General features: G+C 38.5%; 2 protein-coding genes across 2 annotated transcripts; one reads left to right on the forward strand and one right to left on the reverse strand.

Moving 5' to 3' along the window:
* Positions 1-408: 408 nt before the first annotated feature.
* On the reverse strand, positions 409-3,873 carry LOC132637785 (receptor-like protein 33). Its single transcript, XM_060354822.1, has 2 exons — positions 3,566-3,873; positions 409-580 (listed from the first exon to the last, which is right to left on the reverse strand). The coding sequence occupies exons 1-2, from the start codon at positions 3,871-3,873 to the stop codon at positions 409-411; spliced, it is 480 nt and encodes a 159-aa protein (XP_060210805.1).
* A 703-nt stretch (positions 3,874-4,576) lies between these two features.
* LOC132637786 (uncharacterized) lies at positions 4,577-5,278 on the forward strand. Its single transcript, XM_060354823.1, has one exon. The coding sequence runs from the start codon at positions 4,577-4,579 to the stop codon at positions 5,276-5,278; it is 702 nt and encodes a 233-aa protein (XP_060210806.1).
* Positions 5,279-26,263: the final 20,985 nt, after the last annotated feature.

Genomic DNA, 26,263 nt, shown 5'->3' on the forward strand with positions numbered 1-26,263 from the left:
TACTCACTCAAGATCAGTTGGAAAGCAACAGAAACAGATAGAAACTTAACTGAATAACCATTAATGCTAAAGTAAAACATACAATTAAGTTGATATCAGACATATACAAACAACAAACAGAAAATTAAAAAGAGAAAAATAGAAACGGGAAAGTTCACTTAGATAAACAAACAAAAACACATTCGTGGGCTAATTCCAACATTACTTACTATACAAGGACAAATTGAACCTCTCAATCTTCCATTATGTCCATCGTCTTTGAGCTCTCTTCTTTGGCCTTCTCATTTTCTTGGGAAAAATGCCTTCAAGAAATATCACTAACCATTTTGTTTTACGAGCTTTAAACATGACGCTTCACACAACAGTTCCAATGACTAGTCCACAACTGTAGCCTATTACTTCTGATTCCTAGGTAAATCCACTCGCAAAGTATGACTCATCTTCTTCTTCGGACTCCAATGGATGAGGAACATGTGACGGATCACTCGTTCCACAATGATTTGATAAAGGAGGACCACATAAATCAAAGTTTCCACCATACGAGTTATTTTCAAATGTGTTGAATTGTGAAACTCGAGGACTGTGTCCAACAAGAAGATTTTGAGAGAGGTTTAAGAGCCTGTTTGGATGGGCTTATGCCTATAAGCTGTTTGCAGCTTATAAGCTAAAAAAAATAAGTTAGGGTAGTCTAACTTATTTTTTTTGGCTTATAAGCTGTTTTCAGCTTATAAGCTGCTTTAGATAATGTCACACCCCGACTTTACTAGGGTGTGATGGGCACCCGACCCCATACTCGGAGCCGAGCGAACCCGCTGACTCTTATTACGTACTTAATTTCCTTAGACTCTTGCATTAATAAGGAGTGGAAAACATAGTAAAGCTTTCAATTTTTTTTTCATCGTACTCAATCAATATAATCTGTGGTCATATGAACTTTATAACATCACATAAAATGACACATAGGCTAGTGGAGCCGCTCACAATACCGACATCCTATACCCACGACTCTGTCTGCAAAGTCTCTAACATTTATCAGACATCGTAGCACATGTACTCTGACTCGGTAGCACTCCAGGATCAAGTGGAGCTTGCCAACTCTGCTAAAATATCTTCTATATTAGCTTCAACTCATTTGGGTGTACCTGCGCGGCATGAAACGCAGCCCCCGAAGAAAGAGGGGGTCAGTACGAGCAATGTACTGAGTATGTAAGACATGAATAGTAACATAACGAGAACATACAGTATGAATAATAATATAATGAGTTCATAGAGCATATAGTAGATAAGAGAGTAACCTGTACATATGAGTGCCCTTTTTGGACGAATGTCATGCATGCTTATCTTTCCTTAAAACAATTCCTTTTCATATACATGGAAAGTAGAACATATCGTCATATCATAGCGCCGAAATACGTCGGCTCCCCCACATATGGCCCGCGTCCGGGCATCCCGCGTCCGGGATGATAAATCACGCCAGCTGACCAGGTGGCAATGCGTCTATAGCGCAACATATCTCCCTTCCCCACATATATCCCACATGTACATATACATATCATATATATATATCATATAGCAGCATGCATGAGAGCCCAAAGAAAGTCATGTATCCGTCGGAGTGACATAAGGTCGGTAACCTCCGATTATATTATGGAATAGCCGTGGGCGTCGTGTCTCACCTTGAAGGGACAATTAATATAAGGCGAGACTATCAATGGAGAGTTTCATCATGAGAAAACATAGAATCGGATTATAAGGCATCGTTTCATATACTTGGAACCTTTAAAATAGTCATTATCCATAATAGAGTTGAGAAATCAAGAAATAACTTAACATTTTAATATGTCATATTAATGGTAGGAACGTATCGTCAACATATCTGTCATAGATATTTTCTCATATTTGACGTCATTGTAATACATATCCATCATTTTTGTCATAAAAGCTTACAATACCATAAACCTTTGTTTTGGAAGAATACGAACATTTTGAAAAATGTTGACGGGTTATCGGGAAAGCAATCATACCTTAGATTCATAGACATCTAACTTTTAAAAACAAGTAAGATATGGAGACAATTTTAAATTCACAATATTGGGATCATGCCTTTGAAAGAAAAGGGACGAGCCTTAACATACCTGTTCCACGTCCTATTAGCTACGCTTATGTGTCCGAGCTTGTAAGTCTACATTTAAGATAATTCACACTAATGTTAGCCTTTTCATCGTACACTTGTGCCATAATTCAAATTATACTATTTTATATTCTGCCGAAAATCGGGCAGCATCTCCCCTGTTTATATGCCTAGCCCAAATTTTTAATTCAGCAGCCAACAACAACAACAACAATACCAACATCAAATATAATGTTTCCAACTCCAAAATATCTCATAAAACAGCCCACACGCTGTTTTCCAACTTTCATAACTAATTAACTCAGTATAGCACAAATAGAAAGAGATTCATACCTTTCTCCCTTTAATATTGCTTAATCTCCACTTTTCCACGCTAAATTTAGGCCACCACACACTGTTATATGATTCTGCACCAATAATTATACGCTACCCGGACTGAAATTTGGAATTTTATACCTGGTTTGGGAAAAATTTGGTTTGGGGAGTTGGGGAGAACTCTCCAGATTTTTGGAGAGTTTTTGGGGGTGTTTTTCGTGTTTACAACTGAAAATGAGGGGGGGTTTCCCCCTTTTGATAACGTTTAGAAGCTGCCAGAAACTACTGGAAAAATGCTCAGCGCGTTCGCGCTGCCTTCTGGCGTGATCGCGTAGGGTTATATAAACTCCTTATGCGCGTTCGCGCCCCCTTTGGGAGCGTTCGCGCAGGGTTAAATTTTCTGACTGGATGTTCGTTCAGTAAAACGGTCATAACTCTTGATCCCGATATCGTATGAGGGCCCACGACCTATGGTTAGAAAGCTCTTTCAATTATATACAACTTTTATTTCTGGTGGTTTTCCCAAATTCCAAACTTATAATGCCGTTTTTGCCCTTTCAAGTCAGATCATCCGAAAACATTTCCTTAAATCGTCCTTTTGGAGGGCTTATGCCCATTTTTTGCTTATGGGTCCTTCTTAGGACTTGCTCAACTTTCCATATACTACTCGTATGTATCTTCATATGTCCTTTATAAAACTTTGACATGTGGGCCCCACTTAGCTTGCAGCAACGAGGGCTTTTCGTCAATTAACATATGAACTAATTTACACCATATGGTCTCCAAATGTCATATATATGCTATTATTACCTTCTTATAACACAACCTTCATTCTGAAATTGATTTTCAGATTTTTGTTCAGCGCGTTCGCGCCACGTTGGGGCGCGTTCGCGCTGTATTGGCCCTTTGGCCCATTCTAAGCCGTCTACAGTTTTTGGTAACGCGAAATTTTTCCGGGGTGTAACAGATAAGCTAAGTCAAATGGGCCCAATTATTTTTTTGAGCTTATTTTAAGCACAAAATGACTTTAAGCTGACCAGCCAAACACTCAAAAAAGCTGAAAACAACTTATAAGCAACTTATAAGCCAATCCAAACGGGCTCTAAGCCTGCCAGGAACTTTAGTTTTGTCAGTTCCTGTGGACTCTTTCCTGTGAGATGATTCCAATAAAGATCTAACACTTCAAGCATATTCAATTGCCCCATTTCCATGGGAATATCACCTCTGAGATTATTATCGGATAAATTGAGTATCCAAAGTGAGCCAAGATCCTTTAGTGCTTTCAGAATCACACCTTCAAAATCGTTGCTTGAGAGATCTATGGCTGTCAAAATTGTGGTGATCTTTTCAAGCTCAATATCCTGGCTTTTGATCACCAACCTAACAGAATCCTCATATATAAGAGAATCTCCTAAAATTGTACTCATTTATTTGATCTTTCCTTCATCTGCACCATCTAATCTAGTTATTGCTCTGAAGTTTTCAAAAACTTTTGCAGGCAGTGAGCCTGATTGAACCCTAATTTCTATGTTAGCTCTCAAGGAAGAAGAACAATTTGATGTCTTGGAAGAAGATGAGTTCGTTGACTTTACCGACACAAACACATCAGATATATTTCGTAATGACCGAGGTCTGCCCTTAAGGAATAAAAATGGTTTTGGGCCTCAGAGTTTGTTTAAGCCTATTTCTAATAAGTTGGGTTTGAATTCAATCAGAACAAATATTTCCAACACAACCCAAATACACCCATCCTCAGCACAAGGAGTATACACAAGACCACACAATATAAATGACACTCTGCACAAGATTCTTTTACATGCTTCTAGAATTTCATGAGCTGTACAAATTTGTTTTTTAGGTTGTTACATATTTTTAGATATTAGTATTTAGTCCCTGATTAGTTATAGATATTATTTTCAGTCCTTAGCATAACTGTATAAATAGTCATAGCTTTGTATACATTGTTCATACAGAAATACAAGAGAAAGTTTCCCATATGAGTTTTTCATTATCGGATTCTTTGAAATCCTTCATGGTATTAGAGCAGTTTAGGGAAATTCTCTTTCAATCTTCCTTCATTTTTTTCTTAATCTTATAAACTCAAATCACATCTCAATCAACGCTAAAAAAATGGCACCACAATCGACTCCTAGTAATGTTTCCAGTGCTTCTACTGAGAAAGGAGAAGCAAATCTCCTTCCACCATCTCATCCTTACTACTTGAATGCCTCAGATTCACCTGGAATGAATTTGATAAATGTTAATTTTGATGGAGCCAGTTTTGGAAATTGGAAGAGAGGAGTTCTGATTTCTCTCTTAGCCAAAACCAAGTTACGCTTTATCAATGAAAAGGCACAAGTACTAGATGAAACCTCATCTCCGTTTGAGCAGTGGAGAAGGTGCAATGACATGGTCATTGCTTGGCTTTTGAACTCTCTAAGAAAGGATATTTCAGAGAGTGTGATTTATTCACAAACAGCTTCAGATCTATGGAATGAGCTCCAAGAGAGGTATGGTCAGCTTGATGGTTCAAAACTTTTTCAATTACAAAGAGATCTCAATAATATCACCCAAGGAACAATTGATGTTGCAAGTTATTTCAATAAACTGAAGAAACTGTGGGATCAACTGAAAGTGCTCAATACATTTATGGTGTGTAGCTGTGAATGCAAGTGTGGTGTTAAGGAACATAATCATAAGATGAATGAAGATATGAAGCTAGTACAGTTCCTAATGGGACTTAATGAAGCTTTCCCAACATGTAGAGGGAACATTCTTATGATGAAACCACTACCCTCTAGTAATCAAGGCTTATTCAATCATCCTCCATGAGGAATCACAAAAGGAGATACATTTTGGGAACTTAGTGACAACATAATCTTCAGCTTTTAATGCAGTAAAGTGGAATGAGCAAAGGAATTTTGCTGCAAACAAAGGAAACACACAAAGCTTCACTCCCAGAAATGTTCAGAATTATGAACCACCAAATTAACAATTTGTATTGCACTTTTTGTAAGAGGACAAACCATACTAGGCAGAAATGCTATAGGTTAATAGGTTTTCCACCAGATTTTAAATTCATAAACAAATCTAAGAAGCCTTTTAACAATGCAAGAGCAAATGTTGCAAATACAGGAGAGAGTATGGGTAATGGTGCTACTTTAGGAAATGATGAGCAATCTAGCATGATGAACACTTTTCCAGCAAATAGGATTGTTAGAAACAACAAGTCTTCCATATTCAACATTGAAGCTTTTACAACGTGCCAGTGCCAACAATTGATTGAAATGTTTCAAGCACTCAAATCTAGGACTGGAACAGAAGAACAACACAGTGCAAACGTGGCTAGTATCTATAACATTTTAAAAGATTGCACATCTTGTATTTCATTTTTTAATCTAACCCCCTGGATAATAGATTTAAGGGCCTCTCATCATATGACTTTTGACAAATCTTTGTTTCACAATTTCAAATTACTTCCTAACCCTGTTTCTGTCACTTTGCCTAACTCTTTTAAGGTCACTGTTAGGAATATGGGTGATGTGGTTCTAACCACTCATATTGTCTTACTAAATGTCTACTATGTTCCTTCTTTCAAACGAAATTTTGTTTCAGTCAGCTAATTTGTTGATAAAACTGATCTAGGAGTTCTTATTACAAAAAAATGGTTGTTTCATATACAAGACCATTCAATGTTGAAGAAGCAGATTTTTGGTGAAGATGTTGGAGATCTGTATCTGCTGAACAATAACATATCCACATCCAAGCCTATTAAAACAAAGCCTAGTCAATCGTTAGTTATTAATCTCGTTTATTTTCTCCTAAGAGTCCTGTTGTGTCTAATGTGGACTCATTTGTCTTCTTTACCAGTGTCTATGAGCAGTCCTGATGTTTGTACTGAATTTCCTATTAATGAAATGAGCACAGTTTCTGAAAATTTTGATTCCTTCAAGCTTTGGCATTATAGATTGGGACATTTACCTTATCATAGTATGAAGAAAATTACTGGAATTTCAGCCTCTCATTCTAAGACATCGCAGTTTCCTTGTGATATTTGCCCCGTGGCCAGACAATCTAAATTATCATTTTCCAAAAGTAACATTTCTACACATGAGTATTTTGACATGATACATATAGACACTTGGGGACCATATAGACACTTGGGGACCCTACAAGACTCAAACATATAAAGGCGAAAAATATTTCCTAACTATTGTGTATGATTTCTCTAGAACAACTTGGACTTATCTTTTATCCACTAAATCCAATGCCTTCCCCATTCTGAAATCTTTCCTAGCTTATGTTGAGAGATAATTTTCCAAGAAAGTGAAAGTGATAAGGTCAGATAATGCCTATGAACTAGAGTCTGGGAATCTTACAACTGAATTTTTTTCTTCCCAAGGAATTATGCATCAAACATCCTATATTGCTACCCCTCAACAAAATGGGGCAGCTGAAAGAAAACACAAACATTTATTAGAGGTGTGTAGAGCTCTTATGTATTAGTCTCATTTACAACCATGATACTGGGAGGGGGAGGGGGGGAGCATTGTTGACAACAACTCATATCATTAGTCTTCTTCCTTCCAAAGTTCTTCAACACAGTTCATCTTATGATAAACTTTTCCAGAAACCTCCCTCTTACGCTCATCTTAAGTCTTTTGGTTGCTTATGTTTTGTTTCCACATTGTCTCACAACAGAGATAAACTTTCACCGAGGGCAATTCCTGGTATTTTTTTAGGTTACCCTTTTGGTAAAAAGGGTTACAAGGTGATAAATCTACTAAATAAACAGGTCATTATAAGCAGAAATGTCAAGTTTTATGAGTCTTTATTCCTTTTTGCACACTCAGTTCCTATGTCTAAATTATTTCTAGGGTAACCTAAAAAAATACCAGGAATTGCCCTCACCAGTCGTGAAGATGACTACTATTAGATCCATTCTTGCTATTGCAGTCAAGAACAGTTGGCCTTTGTTTCAACTGGATGTAGATAACGGCTTCTTACATGGTGATTTGGATGAGGAGGTCTTCATGAAATTTCCTTCGCGATTGACACCACCTTCTCCCTCTCATGTTTGTCATTTGAGGAAGTCCCTTTATTGGCTCAAACAAGCTTTACGCTAGTGGTACGCCAGATTGTCTATAGCTCTAGGGACTCATGGATTCATTTCATCTTTGAATGATTACTCGTTGTTTTACAAGTCCTCTGGCAGTCTTGTTACAGTCTTACCTGTCTATGTCGATGCCATCTTCCTAACAGGCAACAACCAATAAGAAATCACTGAGTTAAAGGAGTTTCTGGACACAGAATTCAAAATAAAAGACTTGGGGCTCGCAAATTACTTTCTGGGAATGGAGATTTTACACTAAAAAGGGTTTGATTGTAACCCAACGTAAATTTGCCAAGGATCTTTTGTTGGAACACCCAGATCTTTCTACCCATTTGGCTTCGACTCCCATGGACCCGACTCTTAAGCTCACCATGGACTCAGGTAAGTTATTATCTAATTCTACCATCTATCGGAGACTCTTAGGACAACTCAAATTTTTGACACACACACGACCGAACCTCTCTTATGCCTTTCAAACTCTCAGTCAATATATGCACTCCCCAAGATCTGCTCATCTTCAAGCAACTTTTCACGCTCTCCGGTATTTGAGACGTGACCCAAGTTTGGGTCTTTTCATGAATTCTTCACTGTCTCTTCAAATTCTTGGATATCGCAACGCCGATTGGGCCTCTTGCCCTTCTACTCGCCATTCCGTGAGTGGCTTTTACATAATTCTTGGTGGTTCACCGATATCTTGGAAATCCAAGAAACATCTCGTTGTTTCAATAAGGCGTCTTGTCGCAGAGATATCATGGATTATTTTTCTTTTCTTTGATCTTAGAGCATCCCCTTCTCTTCTGGTTTCTTTGCATTGTGACAACCAATCCGCCATTCACATTGCAAAAAATCCAGTTTTTCACGAATGAACCAAGCACATCAAACTTGTTTGCCATTTCATTCGTGAAAAACTTCTCGATGGACTCATTTCTCTGTCCTTTGTTCCTTCAACCTCCCAACTAGCAGATTTATTCACTTAAAGCCTTGGCTGGGCCTTTGCATCATTATTTTTTTGGGCAAGTTAGGTATCCGATCACCGGACGCCAACTTGAGGGGGGATGATGGAACCCTAATTTCTATGTTATCTCTCAAGGAAGAAGATGAGTTTGATGTCTTGGAAAAAGATGAGTTTGTTGACTTCACCAACACAAACACATCAGATATATTTCGTAATGACCAGGTCTTCCCTTAAGGAATAAAAATGATTTTGGGCCTCAGATTTTGTTTGGGCCTATTTCTGATAAGTTGGGTTCGAATTCAATCAGACAAAATATTTCCAACACAGCCCAAATACACTCATCCTCATCACAGTGAGTATACACAAGACCACACAATATAAATGGTACTCTACTCTGCATAATATTCTTTTACATGCTTCTAGAATTTCATGAGCTGTACAAATTTGTTTTTTTGGTTGTTACATATTTTTAGATATTAACATTTAGTCCTTGATTAGTTATTGATATTATTTTCCGTCCTTAGCATAACTGTATAAATAGTCATAGCTTTGTATACATTGTTCATAACAAGAGAAAATTTCCCATATGAGTTTTTCATTATCAGATTCTTTGAAATCCTTCAGAGCCACTGAATTTGTTATGAGAAAGATCGAAATTCCGCAACTTGGGAAAGCAAAAGTTATTCTGACAAGTACTTATAGGTCCATGGAACACATTGGACTTTAATATAAGGACCTGCAGCGCTGGAAGAGTTCTTATCCTAGCTAGAAATGTGTCATTTATAGCAATATTTCCCGCATCAAAGGCTTCAAATTGACGACAACAGTACAACGATACAGGGATAGTTTCTTGAAAGTGATTACCGTTCAAGACAATGGTCGTCAATGAAGTGCTCCGAGCATATAACGGTGGAAGACTCCCACTGATATTATTCTTTCTCAAGTTGAGAACAAATTGTTCAGTCATGATTCCCAAGCAATGTGGAACTGATTCATTGAAGTGGTTATGTGATAAATCCAGTAATCTGAGCATGCTCAAGTTACATATAAAAGAAGGTAGTGGACCCACAAGGGAGTTAAATTTAAGATCAAGATACTCTAGTTTATAGTTATAGAATTGTTGTAGGTGGCCTGTTAATAAATTTTGTGAAAGGTTTAGGTACCACAATAAGTTCCACCTTATACTACTAAACCAGTTAAAGATTTGACCATGAATCTTATTATTAGAAATATCCAAGAACTCAAGCATTTCTAACTTCTCAATAAGTGTGGAAAATCCTTCAATTCGCAAGATGATAGGTGCAAAGTTGTCAGGTTACGAAAAGTGATACTTATTACCGTATCATCAGTGATGTTATTTGATGAAAGGTCAAGGTAGTGTAGGTTAGTGAGATTTTCAAGTGAGCGAAGAACAGGATCGCATGATTGATTATGACTTAAACGCAAAAGCTCTAATGTTGGGTTTGTTTTGAGCTCATTCGCTAGTCAACTAAATCGATTATAAGTGAGATTCAACTCAAAGTTAGGGAGGCTAAACACCCAAGATGGTATTGTGCCATTCAGTGAGTAGCTAGACAAATCTAGACTAAATAGCTTTGTCATGACCCAAATTACGGGTCGTGTGGGCACCTACCATATTACTTCCTAGTAGGCGAACCCTTGCCAACCAACCCAATATTCTAACAAGTTTTTTATCACCAGTAATATATTTAATGATCACAATTTAAAAGTAAATATTCATAATGACTCTGTTACCAATACAAGAAAAATTGAAAAATTCCCGGGATCTAGTCTAGACAGGTACAAGAGCTCCTATTACACAGGGATAAACTAAAATAAATGACACATCCTCTGCCTGGAATGAGATGAGCAAGGCTGTAGGAAGATGTCCGATAATCCACTAAGAGAAACTTTAAGTAATGACCTGCAACACATCTACACCTAAAAAGGATGTAGCAAGAGTAGTATTAGTACACCACACGTACTGGTAAGCATCATAGGTCGACTAAGATTAGTTCACTCAACACAATATAAAATCAATAAGATAAACAGATAAGTCAATGTACGCCCCACGACTCCCAACATAGATAACTACACCGATACGAACTCACCTCTCTAACTCCTGGTTATTCCGGTTCCCTTGTTCCCACAGTATTGTCAGCTATTAGACTAGTCAAGTGTAGTCCTACTTCGTATTTCCCTTAGGGCCAAGTAATTAATTCTTATCTCATTAATTTACTAGGGTTTTATATCCGGTTCACTCACTAGGGTATGATGCATCCACGGAACGTACTCAACACATTTTCACCAAACACTGTGACTCTCTAAATCCATCGGATTTAACTCAGAAATTCTGAAACTTAACAATTCATTCTCATGCCAACACCTTCAATCATGATCAGAACTCTTCAGACAATTCAACGCCATTATCAGAGATGTATAATGCAGATGTAGTAGAATGACAGCATGTAAATATGAGAATATAAAGATATGTGAATGCAATGCGGTGCAATGACCAAATACACAGCAGTACATACATGCTAATTAGTGTCTTTTCCCAATAGCCATGACCTACAGGGGACCCATGGTATCCATGTACCACTTGTTCCGGAACGAACCTCAAACCACGAGCTCACAACTAGGCCACATCCTCACCCCCGGTTAAATGTGCCTTTTCATATATTTAAATATATTTATCTTCACATCACTTCCAATGATAGATTATTAAGTAGTACCTCATATTCAACCCAACTTAGCCATAAAATCAGATAGCACAACTGATACTTACTCAGACTTTCCGCTCCATGCATTATTCCATAACCACATGCAAATGTATGCAATGATGCTAATGAATGAAATCAATGTTATGAAATATTCCCTTGACGGGCGTAATACTATTATGCCTTCGCTTCAACTCACCCAATGCAACCCTTTTTATTGACAAGAATAATCGGCCGTATGAATATTACACATAACTCAATAATTTATTGCGGAAATTAGATATACCTTAGAATAATTATGCTAACCTATGGGGTAACCCTCTTTAACAGCGACAGGTGATCACTTCATATCAGTAGCACATAGACCTCAATAATTGTAGAACTTAGTACCCATTTATACATTCGTTGTTACCCTAGTTACTATATATACAAAAACTTCCATTAAATTATGAACATATCTATCCAAACTCCGTGTCTGAAGACCTAACCATGCTTTCTCCCATGAATTCTATACGTATATACGACTCACTAATCAAATTCTAACTCAAGTAAACCGTCACCTACCTTGATGACAAGCAACTATTTAAACTTCCATGAAATATCCACCTTCTTAGTCTTTATCCGAAATCCGCGAGCGGTGATAGTTGAAGGGGAAGATGTGAAGAATGTTGGAGGAGCCTCCTTTCTTGGTGTCAAGGGTTTTTCTTCATGTAAAATCTAATAGCAGCATTGAAGGGTATTTTATTAAAAAGAAGGGTAAAATATAAAACTAAGTATGGAAAAACGCGCTCACTGGTCCATGATGTCCGCTCCGGCGGACCAAATCTTGCCCGGGCCCATAATTTTTAACTCTTTCTGAACTTGATTTTTCTCACTGTTATTCATTTTAGATACCCCATAAGGCTACCATATAAGATCTTAGGCCTATATTGGGCACGGGTACGACCGGGCGGGTCGTTATATCAGATACCAATTAAATCACCATTCATCCCCGAATGACGTGGGATGGGGAAATTGTCACGCTCCCAGCCCCTACACCCTAGGAGGCAGGATTTCGAGTTATCGTCGCGAAAAGGGAAAAATTACAAAGTGGTCGGACGGGCGCAGTCCGCTACAACGGTTAATGGACCGCTATAGCGGTACCGCCGCAGCGGTCACTCTACCGCTGCAGGGGAACGCGAGCAGTTTTAAAAGTGGGGTGATTTAGTTCACCCCTCATTTCTCAATAACCGAAACTCACCCACTACCCACGAAATTTTTTCCCCGTATTCATCTCTCCAGGCCTCTTATCTCCCTCCTCACTTCCTATTTAAACACCCTACCCCCTTCATTACTCATTATACTACTCACATAACTCAAGGAAGAGGAAGAATTTCTTTGTAGCCCAAGGGACACTTCTCGAGCAAAAGCTTATAGATCTCTAACTATTTCAAGGTATGTACTCCCTCTCATTGTCCTATAACTTGATTATAGCCTTTTATTTCAAATTTTCCATGTCTAAGTTGCTAGGTTAGAGCAAAAGTGGGTCCTTTGGAACAAGGGTTTTTGATTTCTTGGGGTATGAAGTTCTTGGGTCATGGTGGGTTATTTCGTCGTTCACACTGTCCCAATCATTACTTACTACTAAATATCTGCTTAAAATAGGGTAGTTCATGTTGGGGTGGGGGTGTTTGGTAGAGGTGCAATTTTTGATGAGTTTACTTAAAATTTGGTGCTCATTGTGGTTGAAATGAGGTGCTATAGGTTGTAAAATTCATGTATGCTATCATAGTACTTGATCCTTGCAAAAAAGGTGAAAACTATGGTGAAATATTTGGAATTCTAGAATTTGGGTTTAAGGGTTGCTCATTGGAGAAAATAGCAGATCCTTTTTCACTATAGCGGTGGCGCTACGACGCTCGTGGTATTGCAGGCGAGGATTGAGTAAATCTGGGAGATGTCTGCTGTAGCGGACACTTGCTTGCTACGGTGAGCCGGCTACAGCGGCGACAACATCGCTATGGCAGAAAATCGTCACTGTGGCAGGCCCCTTTAAAGCTATGGCGGCTTCGCCGCAGCGGTCATCCTACAACCACCGCGGCGAAGCTGCCTGAGGTAGAACCTTATAAACCAATATAGTCCGGGTTTTAACTTAATTACGCACGTCTTATCACTGCCTAATCTTTGTGCCACATTATTCTAACTCGATTTTCCCTTTACAGGCTAGCTATCTCACCTTGCTATAGCAAGTCCACAATAACAACAATAACAATAACAAGCACCTGCTGCCCCCGCCTATGTTAGGTTTTCTTCGCATTCATGCAAGAGAAGCTACATGGAGCAGCAGACCAAGGATCTACTTCATGAGAGGGCCTTTTTCATGGATCAGGTGGAAGAGCTGGCCCCGGAATTCTATCAACTCCTACATCAAATTGGTTGGGGTCCATTAGTCGAGGAGCCGGGAGATATTAACTGTAACTGGGTTAGGGATTTCTATATCATGCTCCCTACTGTTGATTGGACTACTCCGGAACCTGAGATCACTATTAGAGGGGTCAATATAAAGGTGGGTGTGGAGGCGATAAATGTTGTTCATGGTTTTCCCAACCCTTCGCAGGCTGAGTTGAGGGCCAAGGACCATGAGGAGAACGGTCCTTGGTTGGTGAGGGTGTTGGTACAAGAGTCCAAGAGGAGGAAGACCACTTGGGGCATCACCCGGTCTGCCATCAAGAGCCGTCACTTTACTCCAGAGGCTCGGAAGTGGCTGAATCTTGTTGCCCGAAGGGTTCGCCCTTCGAGTAACATTACTGATGTCACTTACTCCCGGGCCCTTATGGTTACTTGTTTTCTAAATGGTGTGCGAGTGAATGTGGGGATGCAAGTGATTGAGGAGTGGTGGAGTTTCATGGTTAAGGCTGGCTCGAGCTTGATGTTTCTCTCCCTGATTACCCACTTATGCGAAAGGGCGGGTGTGCTTGTGGAGCCTGGCGACCGATATGTTTGAGTGTGATGTCCCTTTCAACCCTTTGAAGGTGAAGGGGTCACAGGGCAGGGGTAAGAGAAGAAGGACCGACTCGGACGATGATGAGGCCAGCGAGGGCCAAGAGGGAGGTGGCGATATGAGTGGTGCTTAATAGGCCCCGGGTACGTTAGAGCTCATGGAGGTAGATATGGCAGCATTGAAGGAGGCCATTATGGGGTTTACACGGCCTTCCATGGAAGTCGGGTCGTCTGGTGCTGCTGCTGGTTATTTCACCCCGGATGAGATGAAGGGTTATCTGGAGACTTAGACCAAAATGGAGGACATTGTGGATGCCTTGCAGGGTGCTTTTGGATCTCTGGCCCAGGCCCACGTGGATCTTTAGGAGAAATTGGACCGAGAGAAGAAGAAGAAATAGGCTAGGGATAAGCTATTTGTGAGGATGTGGAAGGGTGTCAAGAGCCTTCTGAAGACCCTAGTCCCAAAGAAGAAGCACCCCAAAGTGACCACTCGAGATGTCCCGCAGTTCTCCTTCCTGAGTGCGTCCAGGCTTGGCGGTGAAGAATCCAGTGACTCAGATGCCAGAGGTGATGAGGCGACCAACAAAGGAGTGACTTAGAGACCCCCCCCCCCCCCCCCCCCTTTTTTTTTATATCAGCTTGATTCCCATTTTCCCTTGTAGGGATTGTTTTAAGAAAATTACTGCTTTGGTTTGTTTTGGATGTCTGGATAATTTCTTTTTGTTTTAGGTGCGGTGTCCCGGTTTAAGGACACTCGTAAGATAATTTCCTTAGTTGGACAGATGTTTCTATGTAGGTTATGCTTTGAAATTTGGCTTTTCTTTGAATTTTGTTGATGTATGAACAAGCTGGGAAAATATGGAACAAAGGGAAGGTCACTGGTTCATAGAATAACCCGAATGTCTAGGGAACTGTTGCCTGTGTCCGCCTCTGGACTCACTTATTGGGCCCGAAGATCTGGCCCTCTTGCTATGTCCCCTATTCTGTTCACGTTCACTTCTCCGCTGTTGTAGGCTTTCCTCTAAGTTCTGAGCATGTGCCTGAATGCGTGCAATATCCATACCGTCCTGAAGGGACGCAGTCAAGCATTTGTCCATCAAATGTGGCCCTAGGCCCTTTACGAACCGATGTACCCTGTCGCCCATATCTGCTACCATGGTCGAAGCATACCTGGCTAAGGAGTTAAAACGGAGGCTATACTCTAGGGCACTCATACTGCCTTGCCTCAAATTTAAGAATTTATCGGCCCTAGCTCGCCGAACTTCTGGGGGCATATAATGACGGAGAAAAGCATCAACAAACTCTTGCCATACCGGGGGAGGTGCATTTGCTCCCCGTGAAGCCATCCATACCGTATACCACTGAATCGAGATATCCCTCAATCTATATGACGCTAACTCCACTAACTCGGTGTCCGAAGCATGTATCAACCGGAGCGTCCTTAGCATACCATCAATAAAGTCCTGGGGATCCTCCTCCGATTTTGACCCAAAGAATTCCGGAGGGTTCAAAGTAATGAAATCACCGGCTCTTGCACTAACAACCCTATCGCCGTACCCTGAACTGTGCCTCTGAGCCTGGGCCGCAACCAACTGAGTCAACAAAGTAATGGCCTCTTTTACCTCTTGGCCTGAAGCATTCGGTGGAGGAGCTGGAGGTGCTGGAGCTGGGGCTGAGGCTCCCTCACGCTCCTCAGAGACGGGCACTGTCTGGGAGGACTGAGATTGAGCCGCACCCTGGGACTCACTTTCCTCTACTACCGGTGGCGGTGCTTTCATAGCCCGCTTCTCTGCCACCGTCTTGCCCTTTTGGGCTACCGTAGTCTTTCCCTTTTTAGGCATCTCTGAAATACACAACACACGATTTAGGAGCAAGAATTTCCTACATCATAGCTCTATCGCACGATTCTTATGAATAAAGAAGGTCATTTATTCCTAAAATGTCCGCAGCTTCTTGTTTATAAGTGTGGCGCGCAACACACCCATAACCAAGACTCTACTAAACACGGCTCGTAGACCCTATGACTGAACTGCTCTGATACCACTTTTGTCACGACCCGACTCGGGGCCGCGACGAGCACCCAGTGGTAGCCCACCCGGGCACTCTCTTAGCTTACTTGCATGCTTACATCTAGGTGAGTCACATAATTATACATGTATTTCCATTCATTCGTCAACTAGTCCCATTTAGACAACAACACATTTATATCATCATAGGCATCTATGCCACATCAATGTACATGGGCCAACGTGGCCGACAAAATGATATACAAAACATAGGCCGACAAGGCCAAACACATCTACCCACGCACACACATGTCTACGAGCCTCTAAGAGTATAACATATCACATTAGCGGGACAGGACCCCGCTATGCCCATAATTATATACACAAAAGAATGAGTACCCAAAAGATATGGCTCCGAAGGAAATGGAGCTCTCTATGTAATCTCCGAATAGGCAGCTATGGATCAAGTCTGTCTCCCTGTGCACCTGCGGGCATGACGCAGTGTCCACAAACAAAAGGACGTCAGTACAAAGATTGTACTGAGTATGTAAAGCATGAGCAACATCAATAAATAAGCATCATGAACAACATATGAAATAGCATAGGAGGGGGATACAATAATATCATCGTCATAGCACTTACCTGCCTTTCGTAGGACTTCCCATTTTTCATACATATTTGTACACCTACGTCATCATCCGTATTCCATAATAGTACTCGTACCATTCTTGTGCTCATATTCGTATACATGTCCTTATTCGTATTCTTATACATAGTCTTATTACATTCATATTCATATTCATATTATATACATAGTCATTTCATATACATAGCATTTACATAGCATACCCGACCTCATAGGATCGGTGTTTCATACATATTTGGCCAACCAAGGCTCAAAATTACTCATACCTGGCCCTACCAAGGCTTCAGGGTTATCCGTACCATCTGCAGAGGTATGCACGCGTTTCGTAATCGTATACATACTTTATACATATTCATATACATATATCCTACCCGGCGTTATACGCCCGGGGTGTCATTATAGCCCTTCATAGGCACATGTAAGTATAATAGCCCGTAGGCACCTTTATCATCATTATTATTATCATCGTCATCACTATCATCATCATTTTCGCTACGTCTACATCTTATGCTTATTCGTCATATGGGGTGCGTAGTACAATCGTAGCACATATCGAGGATCGTGAGCTTATGAGCTCGGAGTGTCAATCATTTGAATACAACATACTCATATAGAGGATTTAAGAGTTTGGCCAAGGAACCATGCCTTAAGAAAGAAGAGTTAGCCTTACATACCTTTTCGTCGGACTATTCTACACTTGCACGATTCCTTCCAATGCTAGCGTCTATACCTTCATTAATATCATAACAATGGTCATTAGTCATTCACATTATCCACATTATCTAGATTCCTTAATTTGCCTCTAATTCACCCACATTCATGGTCATATCATCCAACTTCGTCCATTCGTCTAGAGTGGCTAGTTCATGATTTTAAGACCATTTATAATACATTCATATGACAACACAACAACATTCGTGATTCAACTCAAACTATTCCTCAAAATGTCACTATTCATCATTCATGACCTAGTTGACCATATTTTCTACAATCCATGCATTTCAACTCTCCAATATCTTAAACATCATATAAAAATCATGAATCTTACCTTAGAAGTTGTAGGAACAAGCTTTGGTTAATAATACTCCACTTTGAGCAAAACCCTAGTTTTTTTTCTCCATTTGGATTTCTTGACCTAGATGATCTTTGATGATGTTCTTACTCTTGATTCACCTTGTTTTATGTTGTTGATCCTTAAATATCCTTGAAAACTTGTATAATAAATGTAGAGAGAGGTTTTAGAGAGAAGTGGTGTAATGTTGTAATGAAATAAAACAAGTGTTGGTCCCTTTATTTAATGACTTGCAAAAATCTGAGCTGGGTGAACAGTGGTCGTCCATGGAGGTTTACGGTCCGTATCCCACTTTACGGACCATCCCTCGTGGTCGTCTTTAACCATTTCCAGAACCAGAAACTTTGGCTGCATGCATGGTGATTTACGACCATGGTTTACGGGCCGTAAATCACTTTACGGTCCGTCCTCCTGGTCGTATTTTACCATTTCTCGACTAGGCAGAAAGTTGAATTCTTGCATGGTAATTTACGACTGCCAGTTTACGGACCGTATACCAATTTACGGTCCGTATTTTGTACTTTACGACCACTGGACAGATTTCAAATCTGCAACTTTTCATATTTCTTAGACTTCTCATTTTAATCATCCACATCCATTTGCATGCATCACTAGCTCATTCACTTGCGTTCCAACGGAAGATTTTCTGAGGTGTAACATAAATATGAGAATATAAAGGTATGTGAATGCAATGCAATGAAATGCGGTGCAATGACCAACTACACAGCTGTGTATATATGCTTATTAGTGTCTTTTCCCAATAGTCATGACCTGCAGGGGACCCATGGTATCCATGTACCATTTGTTCCGAAACGAACCTCAAATCACGAGCTCACAACTAGGCCACATCCTCACTCCCGATCAAATGTGCCTTTTCATATATATAAATATATTTATCTTCACATCACTTCCAATGATCGATTATTAAGTAGTACCTCATATTCAACCCAACTCAGCCATAAAACTGGATAGCACAACTGATACTTACTTAGAATTTCCGCTCCATGTATTATTCCATAACCATACGCAAATTTATGCAATGATGCTAATGAGTGAAATCAATGTTATGAAATATGCCCTTGACGGGCGTAACACTATTATGCCATCACTTCAACTTACCCAATGCAACCCTTTTTATTGACAAGAATAATCAGTCGTATGAATATTACAAATAACTCAACAATTTATTGCGGAAATTAGATATACCTCGGAATAATTATGCTACCTTGCGGGGTAACCCTCTTTAACAGTGACAGGTGATCACTTCCTATCAGTAGCACATAGATCTCAACAATTGTAGAATTTAGTGCCCATTTATACATTCGTTTTTACCCTAGTTACTATATATACATAAACTTCCATTAAATTTTGAAAATATCCATCCGAACTCCGTGTTCGAAGACCTAACCATGCTTTCTCCCGTCAATTCTATACGTATGTACTACTCACTAATAAAAGTCTAACTCAAGTAAACCGTAACCTACCTTAATGACGAGTAGCTATTCGAAATTCCATGAAGTATCCAACCTCCTAGCCTTTATCCGAAATCCACGAGAGATGATAGTTGAAGGGGAAGATGTGAAGAATGTGGGAGGAGCCTCTTTTCTTGGTGTCAAGGGTTTTTCTTTATGTAAAATCTAATAGTAGCCTTGAAGGGTCTTTTATTAAAAAGGATGGCGAAATATAAAACTAAGTATGGAAAAACGCACTCACTGGTCCGTGATGTCCGCTGCGGCATACAAAATCTTACCCGGGCCCATGATATTTAACTCTTTTCGAAATTGATTTTTCCCCACTATTATTCATTTTAGATACCTCATAGGTCTACCATATAAGATCTTAGGCCTAGATTAGGTACATATTTGTGAAGTATTAAATAACGACCGGGCGGGTCGTTACAAGCTTTTGAAGCATGCCCGCATTGCAAGGCAGTGGACCAGATAGAGAATTATTGGACAAGTCTATGTTTTCAAGACTTCTCAAGCTTAAAATTGAAGAGGGAAACAGACCAATGAAGTTGTTCTTAGAAAGATACATGTCAACTAGGTCTTGGTGGCCAAAGCAAACTTCGGGAATATGGCCGGTCAAATGATTATTAGCAAAATTCAGCACCCTAATTTGTGTTAGGTTGCTAATGGAATCGGGAATGAAATCAGAGAAGTGACATGCTTGGAGGTTAAGTGATTCAAGGACGTCAAGGTGCCAATTGAATCAGAAAGCTCACCAGAAATGCATGTGCTTACAATATCCAATTCCAACAGAGTGTTGCTTAGGTGGATCATTGTTAAAACTCCTCTGAGAAGATCAATTTTATGCAAAATGAGCTTTTTCAAGTTTGGTAGAAGGAAAAAACTCTCTGTAAGAGCACCTTGCAAATTAGTTGCTTCAAGATCCACGTACCTTAAGGAGGAAAACAAGTTCATAGGTAATAGAGATGAGATGTTAACATAGGAGAGAGAAACTACCTTCAAATTTGTGAAGTTTTGAAGCAGTGTTTCAAATGTCTTCCAATCGAGTTCAAGCCTTGAATAAGAAAGATCAAATGAAACCAACTTTGAAAGGTATGAATTTTTCGTTGGGACTTTACCATCAGGGTAAGACTGAGAATGGTCGAGATGCCTCAAATTCCTCAAGAGGCCAATGCTATTTGGAATTGAAGAAGAACTGAAGTAATTGCTAGCAAGGTTAAGTGTTTGAAGATGATGAAGTTGGAAGAGGCTGCTGTTGGGATGAATACTTCCATGAAGCGCACTACAACTAAGGTCCAAGCCGATAACATTACCAGTTAACATGTCACAAGTGACTCCATCCCACGTGCAGCAATATGTACTCTCATTCCAAGAGATATTTTTTTGTAAAGAAGAAAACACCACAAACTAGAGTAGTCATCGGAAGAGATTTCAAAGGGTTGCTTGAACCGAAGCAAGGAAGAAGCTTCACTGGGAGAGCAAAGATGATGCATAAGGGAAGAAGAAAATCTTTGACGACGTAGAAAGACAAAACAGAGAAGTGAATAAAAGAAAAATAGACGTCCCATTTTCTTTTGTTTATTTTCAGCAAATATAAGAATGTTCTTACAAAATCAGTTATCATAATCCATATCTATATATAGTTAATTTCATTCCTGACTTACTTCCCTTGTACAAACATCCAAGCTGATAGTTAAAACTATGGCCATTTGGTAGTTGGGGCTTTTAAAACATCCTCTCCTACAAATTGTACACGAAATTAAAGGCTACAGTACGTTTCTTGTCAAATCGCTTTAAAAGCTATTCTGAAGTAAATGAGAACTCCTCATTTCACAAAATTTTCTTGCCCTCCAAAACATTGATAAATGTGGTAAAGTTTCTCATTTCTATTTTGTTTCTTTTAACTCTCCCTCTAAAACAAAAAATGAAAATTCCAAACTCTTTCTTCCTACATTAAAGCAACTTTCATGATAACAGACACTCCGCGTAGTAGGAAAGTTATTTATGAGAAAAAAAGATAGTGGTTCTTAATCTAATTAAAATGATATTGGAGAGTCAAAAAAGTGTTATTCTCTCGTTCCTCTACATCGATTGTATTTCAAAGTAATATTATGAAAGTTTTTATTCGAGTTGTAGATACTCATGAATCAATATGACAAGAGGACGCACTTCGTTAATCAAGAACCAAGTGGGACGAATACAATAAATTTTCAGAAGCAATACATGGTTTTGTTAAGCATGCTGCAAGTGAAGGGCAGCTTTGGCGTTGTTAGAATGAGTTAGAGTTGCGCATTGGTTGGGAATGGACTAGTGGTTTGCTTATATAGACTTGAGCAATCCTCCCCTCATGAGCTAGCTTTTGGGTTTGAGTTAGGCCTAGGTGCCATATCTTTACAGGTTTAACTGGTAAAGTAGCTGCTATGGAAACAACCTGGGCGCAACAGGTTCGTGCTGTGGAAATAGCCTCTTGCAGAAATGCAGGGTAATGTTGCGTAAAATAGACCCTTGTAGTCTGGCCCCTCCCCAGATCCCACACATAGCGGGACCTTAGTGCCTTGGATTACCCTTTTTTTTGTTGTTGTTGTTAAGCATACTGCAAGTTAGTTGAAGGGCAATAAAAAGGGAAAATTTTAGAAATATACAATTTGCTTACTTACATCGCAAACAAATAGGGGAAACTTACAAAAACAACTACCTTTTATAAGCTCCTAACAATATATAGCTACAAGTTTGCAATTTACAAAACGTAGCTACCTTTTATGTGGTTTCGGCTGTATTTTTGTATTTTTAAATACAACAAAATACATGTATCATAAAAACAGAGTGGAGTAATTCCTTTAAATACACGAAGGAGTTTCGGCTGTATTTTCGTATTTTTAAATACAGCGAAATACATGTATCATAAAAACAGAGTGGAGTAAATCCTTTAAATACATGAAGGAGTTGTGTATTTCATTGTATTTATATACTGATAATCCTTTTGTCTTGTCTATATTTAAATGTATTCAAGTTCAGATCAGTAAAGTCGTCGCCTGACATCGCATCAGTTGAATGTATTCGACTGTATTATGTATTTACACTCAAAAAATGACGAAAATGAAGAATACAGTCAAATCTGGTCATAACTCCGGCAAATACAAAATATACTGTATTTAAAAAAGGAAGAATACAATAACACCGGTCGGATCTCCGATGAAATACAAAATACACTGTATTTAAAAAGGAAGAATACAATAACACCAATCGGATCTTTGGTGAAATACAAATACTACAGTATTAAAAAAAATGAAAAATACATTCAAATCCTATTAAAATACCAGATCTGGCCATGGTGGCCAGGATTCTCGCTTCCATTTTCGGCGTGAATAGGAAGAATACAATCAAAACTAGTCGAATTTCTGGCGAAATACAAAATACCACTGTATTTACACTCAAAAAAATTGAAGAAATACACAAAATATCACCGTGTATACAAGCACAACTAGATCCAAAAAGCATCAATAAGTAATCATAGGCATTAGCAAAAGAAGAAAAACTTCTACAGAACTTCAACAATGGAAGCCATGAATTCCGGTCAAATCTCCGGTAAATACAAAAGAAATATACTAAAAAATGATGAATACGCTCAGTTCTGAGATCTCATGTTTGTTACTCAAAGATTTCATATTGTTCATATGGTTATGTATGTCAAAGATCTGAGATCTCATGTTTAGGTGTAGTATGCATAAGTATATGAAGAATAATACTTCTTCGATTTCGTATACGCCTAACCGATTGAATGCTCGGAGATCGGCGATGGAGAATTCATTGGTGCGGATTTGTTCTGTTGATATAAAGAGAGAGAGCGACAACGATATATATATATATATATATATATATATAGAGAGAGAGAGAGAGAGAGAGAGAGAGAGAGAGAGAGAGAGGGAAGGTGGCACTGAGGTCATGGAGCGGGTGTTCGCATTGGTGGCTGGCCGGTGGTTTGGGTTTCCCTGGAGACGGAGAAAGGAGGGAGATAGGCGGCTATAGCCATAGCGAGGGAAAAAAGAGATAGAGGTGAGGGAGAAGTGAGAGAAGATTGATACAGTGGAATAACTCTATGTATTTAGTATAGGTATGATAGGTAAATTGAAAATTCATTGTAGCTCTGACAAGTAATTAAATTAAAAGGTAGTTATTGTCTGTAAATAACTCTTAGAGTTAGCTATGATAAGTATTTCCAAAAAAAGCCCAAAATTTACATTGCAAAGCTTTGGCCCAAAAACACTTTTATATAGTGTTATACACTTATATACAAAAGACAGGTACATTATGTATATAGGTGTTTGAAGGTGTATAATGTGTAGGTATATACACTAAAAAAATGAAATTATATAATATTATATACAAAAATGCGCACTTATACATATTTATAAACAATTATACAATATTGTATAAGTATGTATAAACATAAATCTGGATTGATTTTGAATAAGAATTTCACTTTTATACAAGACAGATACATTATGTATATAGGTGTATAAAAATGTATAATTGTGTATAAGAGGTGTGTATACACCCATATACTACTATTATACAATATCATACACTATTATACAAAACAACTCTATCGCCACCAACGATGAAGCAGCAGTAGCCTCCAGCCATCGCCGGAGTTTCGTTCTCCGACGAACTCCAACACCATCACCAGATCTGAGACAAAGAGAGAGCGAGAGCGATAGAGAGAAATTTCCTGCTAAAACCACTAGCCACACCACCACCAGATCGACCGGCGAATTCTCTCTCTGACCTTTCTGGTGGTGCCGACCGCTGACTGCAGCGACGACATCGTTGGGCGAAGAAGAGAGAGGAAGAGAGGGAGTGGGTGCAGATAGAGCGGGGGAGGGGGAGGGGGAGGGAGTGGACCATTTTTTGTAAGATTTTAAAAGTTGAGTTAATTTTTGTAGCATTGTTACCCTACTTAACATACATTTTAATTATTCCCAATAAAAATGGCGAGCTCGAGGTTTTCATAACTAGTTGTAGAATACTATTGTTCTCATATGCATTGACACTTTTGGCCTATCTTATTGCATCATGTGCAAAATTTTGCCAAGGAGATGATGTAGGATCAACCAGTAGGGGTAGAAATTTTATAAACTAGTTCTTGGACACGTGCGTTGCATGTGTGTCCTATGCTAATCAATACAAACATTTTAACATGCTATAAATAATATTAGAATGTGTACATGGCACACAAGATTTGAAGGGAAAAAATGCAAGCTCAAATTGATAAATGGTGAGACTATTTCGATCTATATTTTTATATTTATTGCCACTAGAAAGCTCAAACGTATCAAAATTTGCTTTCAAATTATGAATGTGAAAATCTCCTTCAGGCGGTCAAAGTTAAATTTTAGGGAAAGAGAAACCTTTTTTAAGTAGTATATTCTTCTATTTTGGTCACCATTAGAATTTATAATTCAAATTTGGATTTACCATTGGACGTGCGCTTTTTTTTTTCCTTTCTTTTTTTTCTTTTTTCATATCACTTTTGACAATAATATCAAAGTAATGTTTTCAAGGGTTTTAATTATGCAGTCTTCTAAGACATCAAATATTCAACTTGGTAATTTTCTTATCTTTTGATATTTCAATAACATACTATTTATATTTCTATGAAAAACGTCGGTTATGGTTGCGTATACCTTATGCCAAAAAAAATTGTTTTAAATTTTAAAGAAATTGTAGCCTACTCGCTGCTTAAGTCTTACATTACTGTTACAAAAATCGGTATGATTACTAAAGAAGCAAAACCAAAAAGGCATAATTTCATTCCTAAAGATATGGAATGTCTCTTAATTAAAACTTGAATAAATTCATTATACAAATTGATAAATATCTAAGAAAGTAATAAAGAAGAAGAGAATGATCTTACCTATTAAAACTGCAGACTTCAAAGTGAATTCTTCTATTATTGTTTTCCAGAGAAGTTCCAATATAACAACATAGCAGTGTTTCCTTTACTGACTGATCTGAATTGTGGGATAAAGTGATATTGAAAGAATATAAGCTTTCTAATGGTAATACATATAAATATTATTGTTTTCAGAGTTTACTTATATTTATTACGTTTTCTCTGAGCACTAATCAAAATTTAATTACCCATCTCATGATTTTCTGCAACGGATGAAGTAGTAACTGTTCACTGTATTGATTACGTTTCATTCTTTGGGATGTAAAAAGGCGCGTATTTTATGATGTACTAATGAATTTAATGATAAACACATCTTTCACAAGAAAATTAAAAGCCAAACTGGCCTTATTAATGTAGCTGGTATGTGAATAGATTTCCCATTTGTGGCCATCAATGGCTCCCACGTTGTCTTGATTTTAGTTATATACTAGTACACCCATCCGTGCTTCGCGCGGTTGTAAAAATACAGTTAAATATTAATATCATGATTTTAATAAAGAAAATTAATAATTACGAATCTACATCGTTTTATAAACTTTTAACATCCTATATAAACTTATTTGAAATAAAAGTCTGAGGAAAAAAAATCAAATTAAATATAAAATAACTCATTTAAAATTATAGGTGAACTTGAATAAGTAGAACAAAAAGTAAAAGATAACGAAAAAAGACATTAATTGTAGTGTAAAAATCCGGAAGATGCACATCTAAAATATCGTTCAATTTTTTCTTCTTCTGATTCGGTCTTTCTCTTAGTATTGTTGTCTTAGTAAGAATTGTCTTTTGTTAATAATAAGGTAGACTTTGTTTCCAATTTCACTCCAATAAATACTTGAAATAAATAGAAGAAAAAAAAAACGAAACAGCAAAAGAAATGACTGAGATAAAACACAAAACATAGGGC

Source organism: Lycium barbarum, chromosome 4 (assembly GCF_019175385.1).
Source record: "Lycium barbarum isolate Lr01 chromosome 4, ASM1917538v2, whole genome shotgun sequence".
Taxonomy (NCBI): domain Eukaryota; kingdom Viridiplantae; phylum Streptophyta; class Magnoliopsida; order Solanales; family Solanaceae; genus Lycium; species Lycium barbarum.

Excerpts from the sequence above, each read along its gene's own strand:
- LOC132637785 (XM_060354822.1), bottom strand. The coding sequence starts at position 3,873 with ATGAGTACAATTTTAGGAGATTCTCTTATATATGAGGATTCTGTTAGG. Across the intron at positions 581-3,565 it reads CAGGAACTGACAAAACTAAA|TCCTCGAGTTTCACAATTCA; the intron begins GTTCCTGGCAGG and ends TGTTGGACACAG.
- LOC132637786 (XM_060354823.1), top strand. The coding sequence starts at position 4,577 with ATGGCACCACAATCGACTCCTAGTAATGTTTCCAGTGCTTCTACTGAG.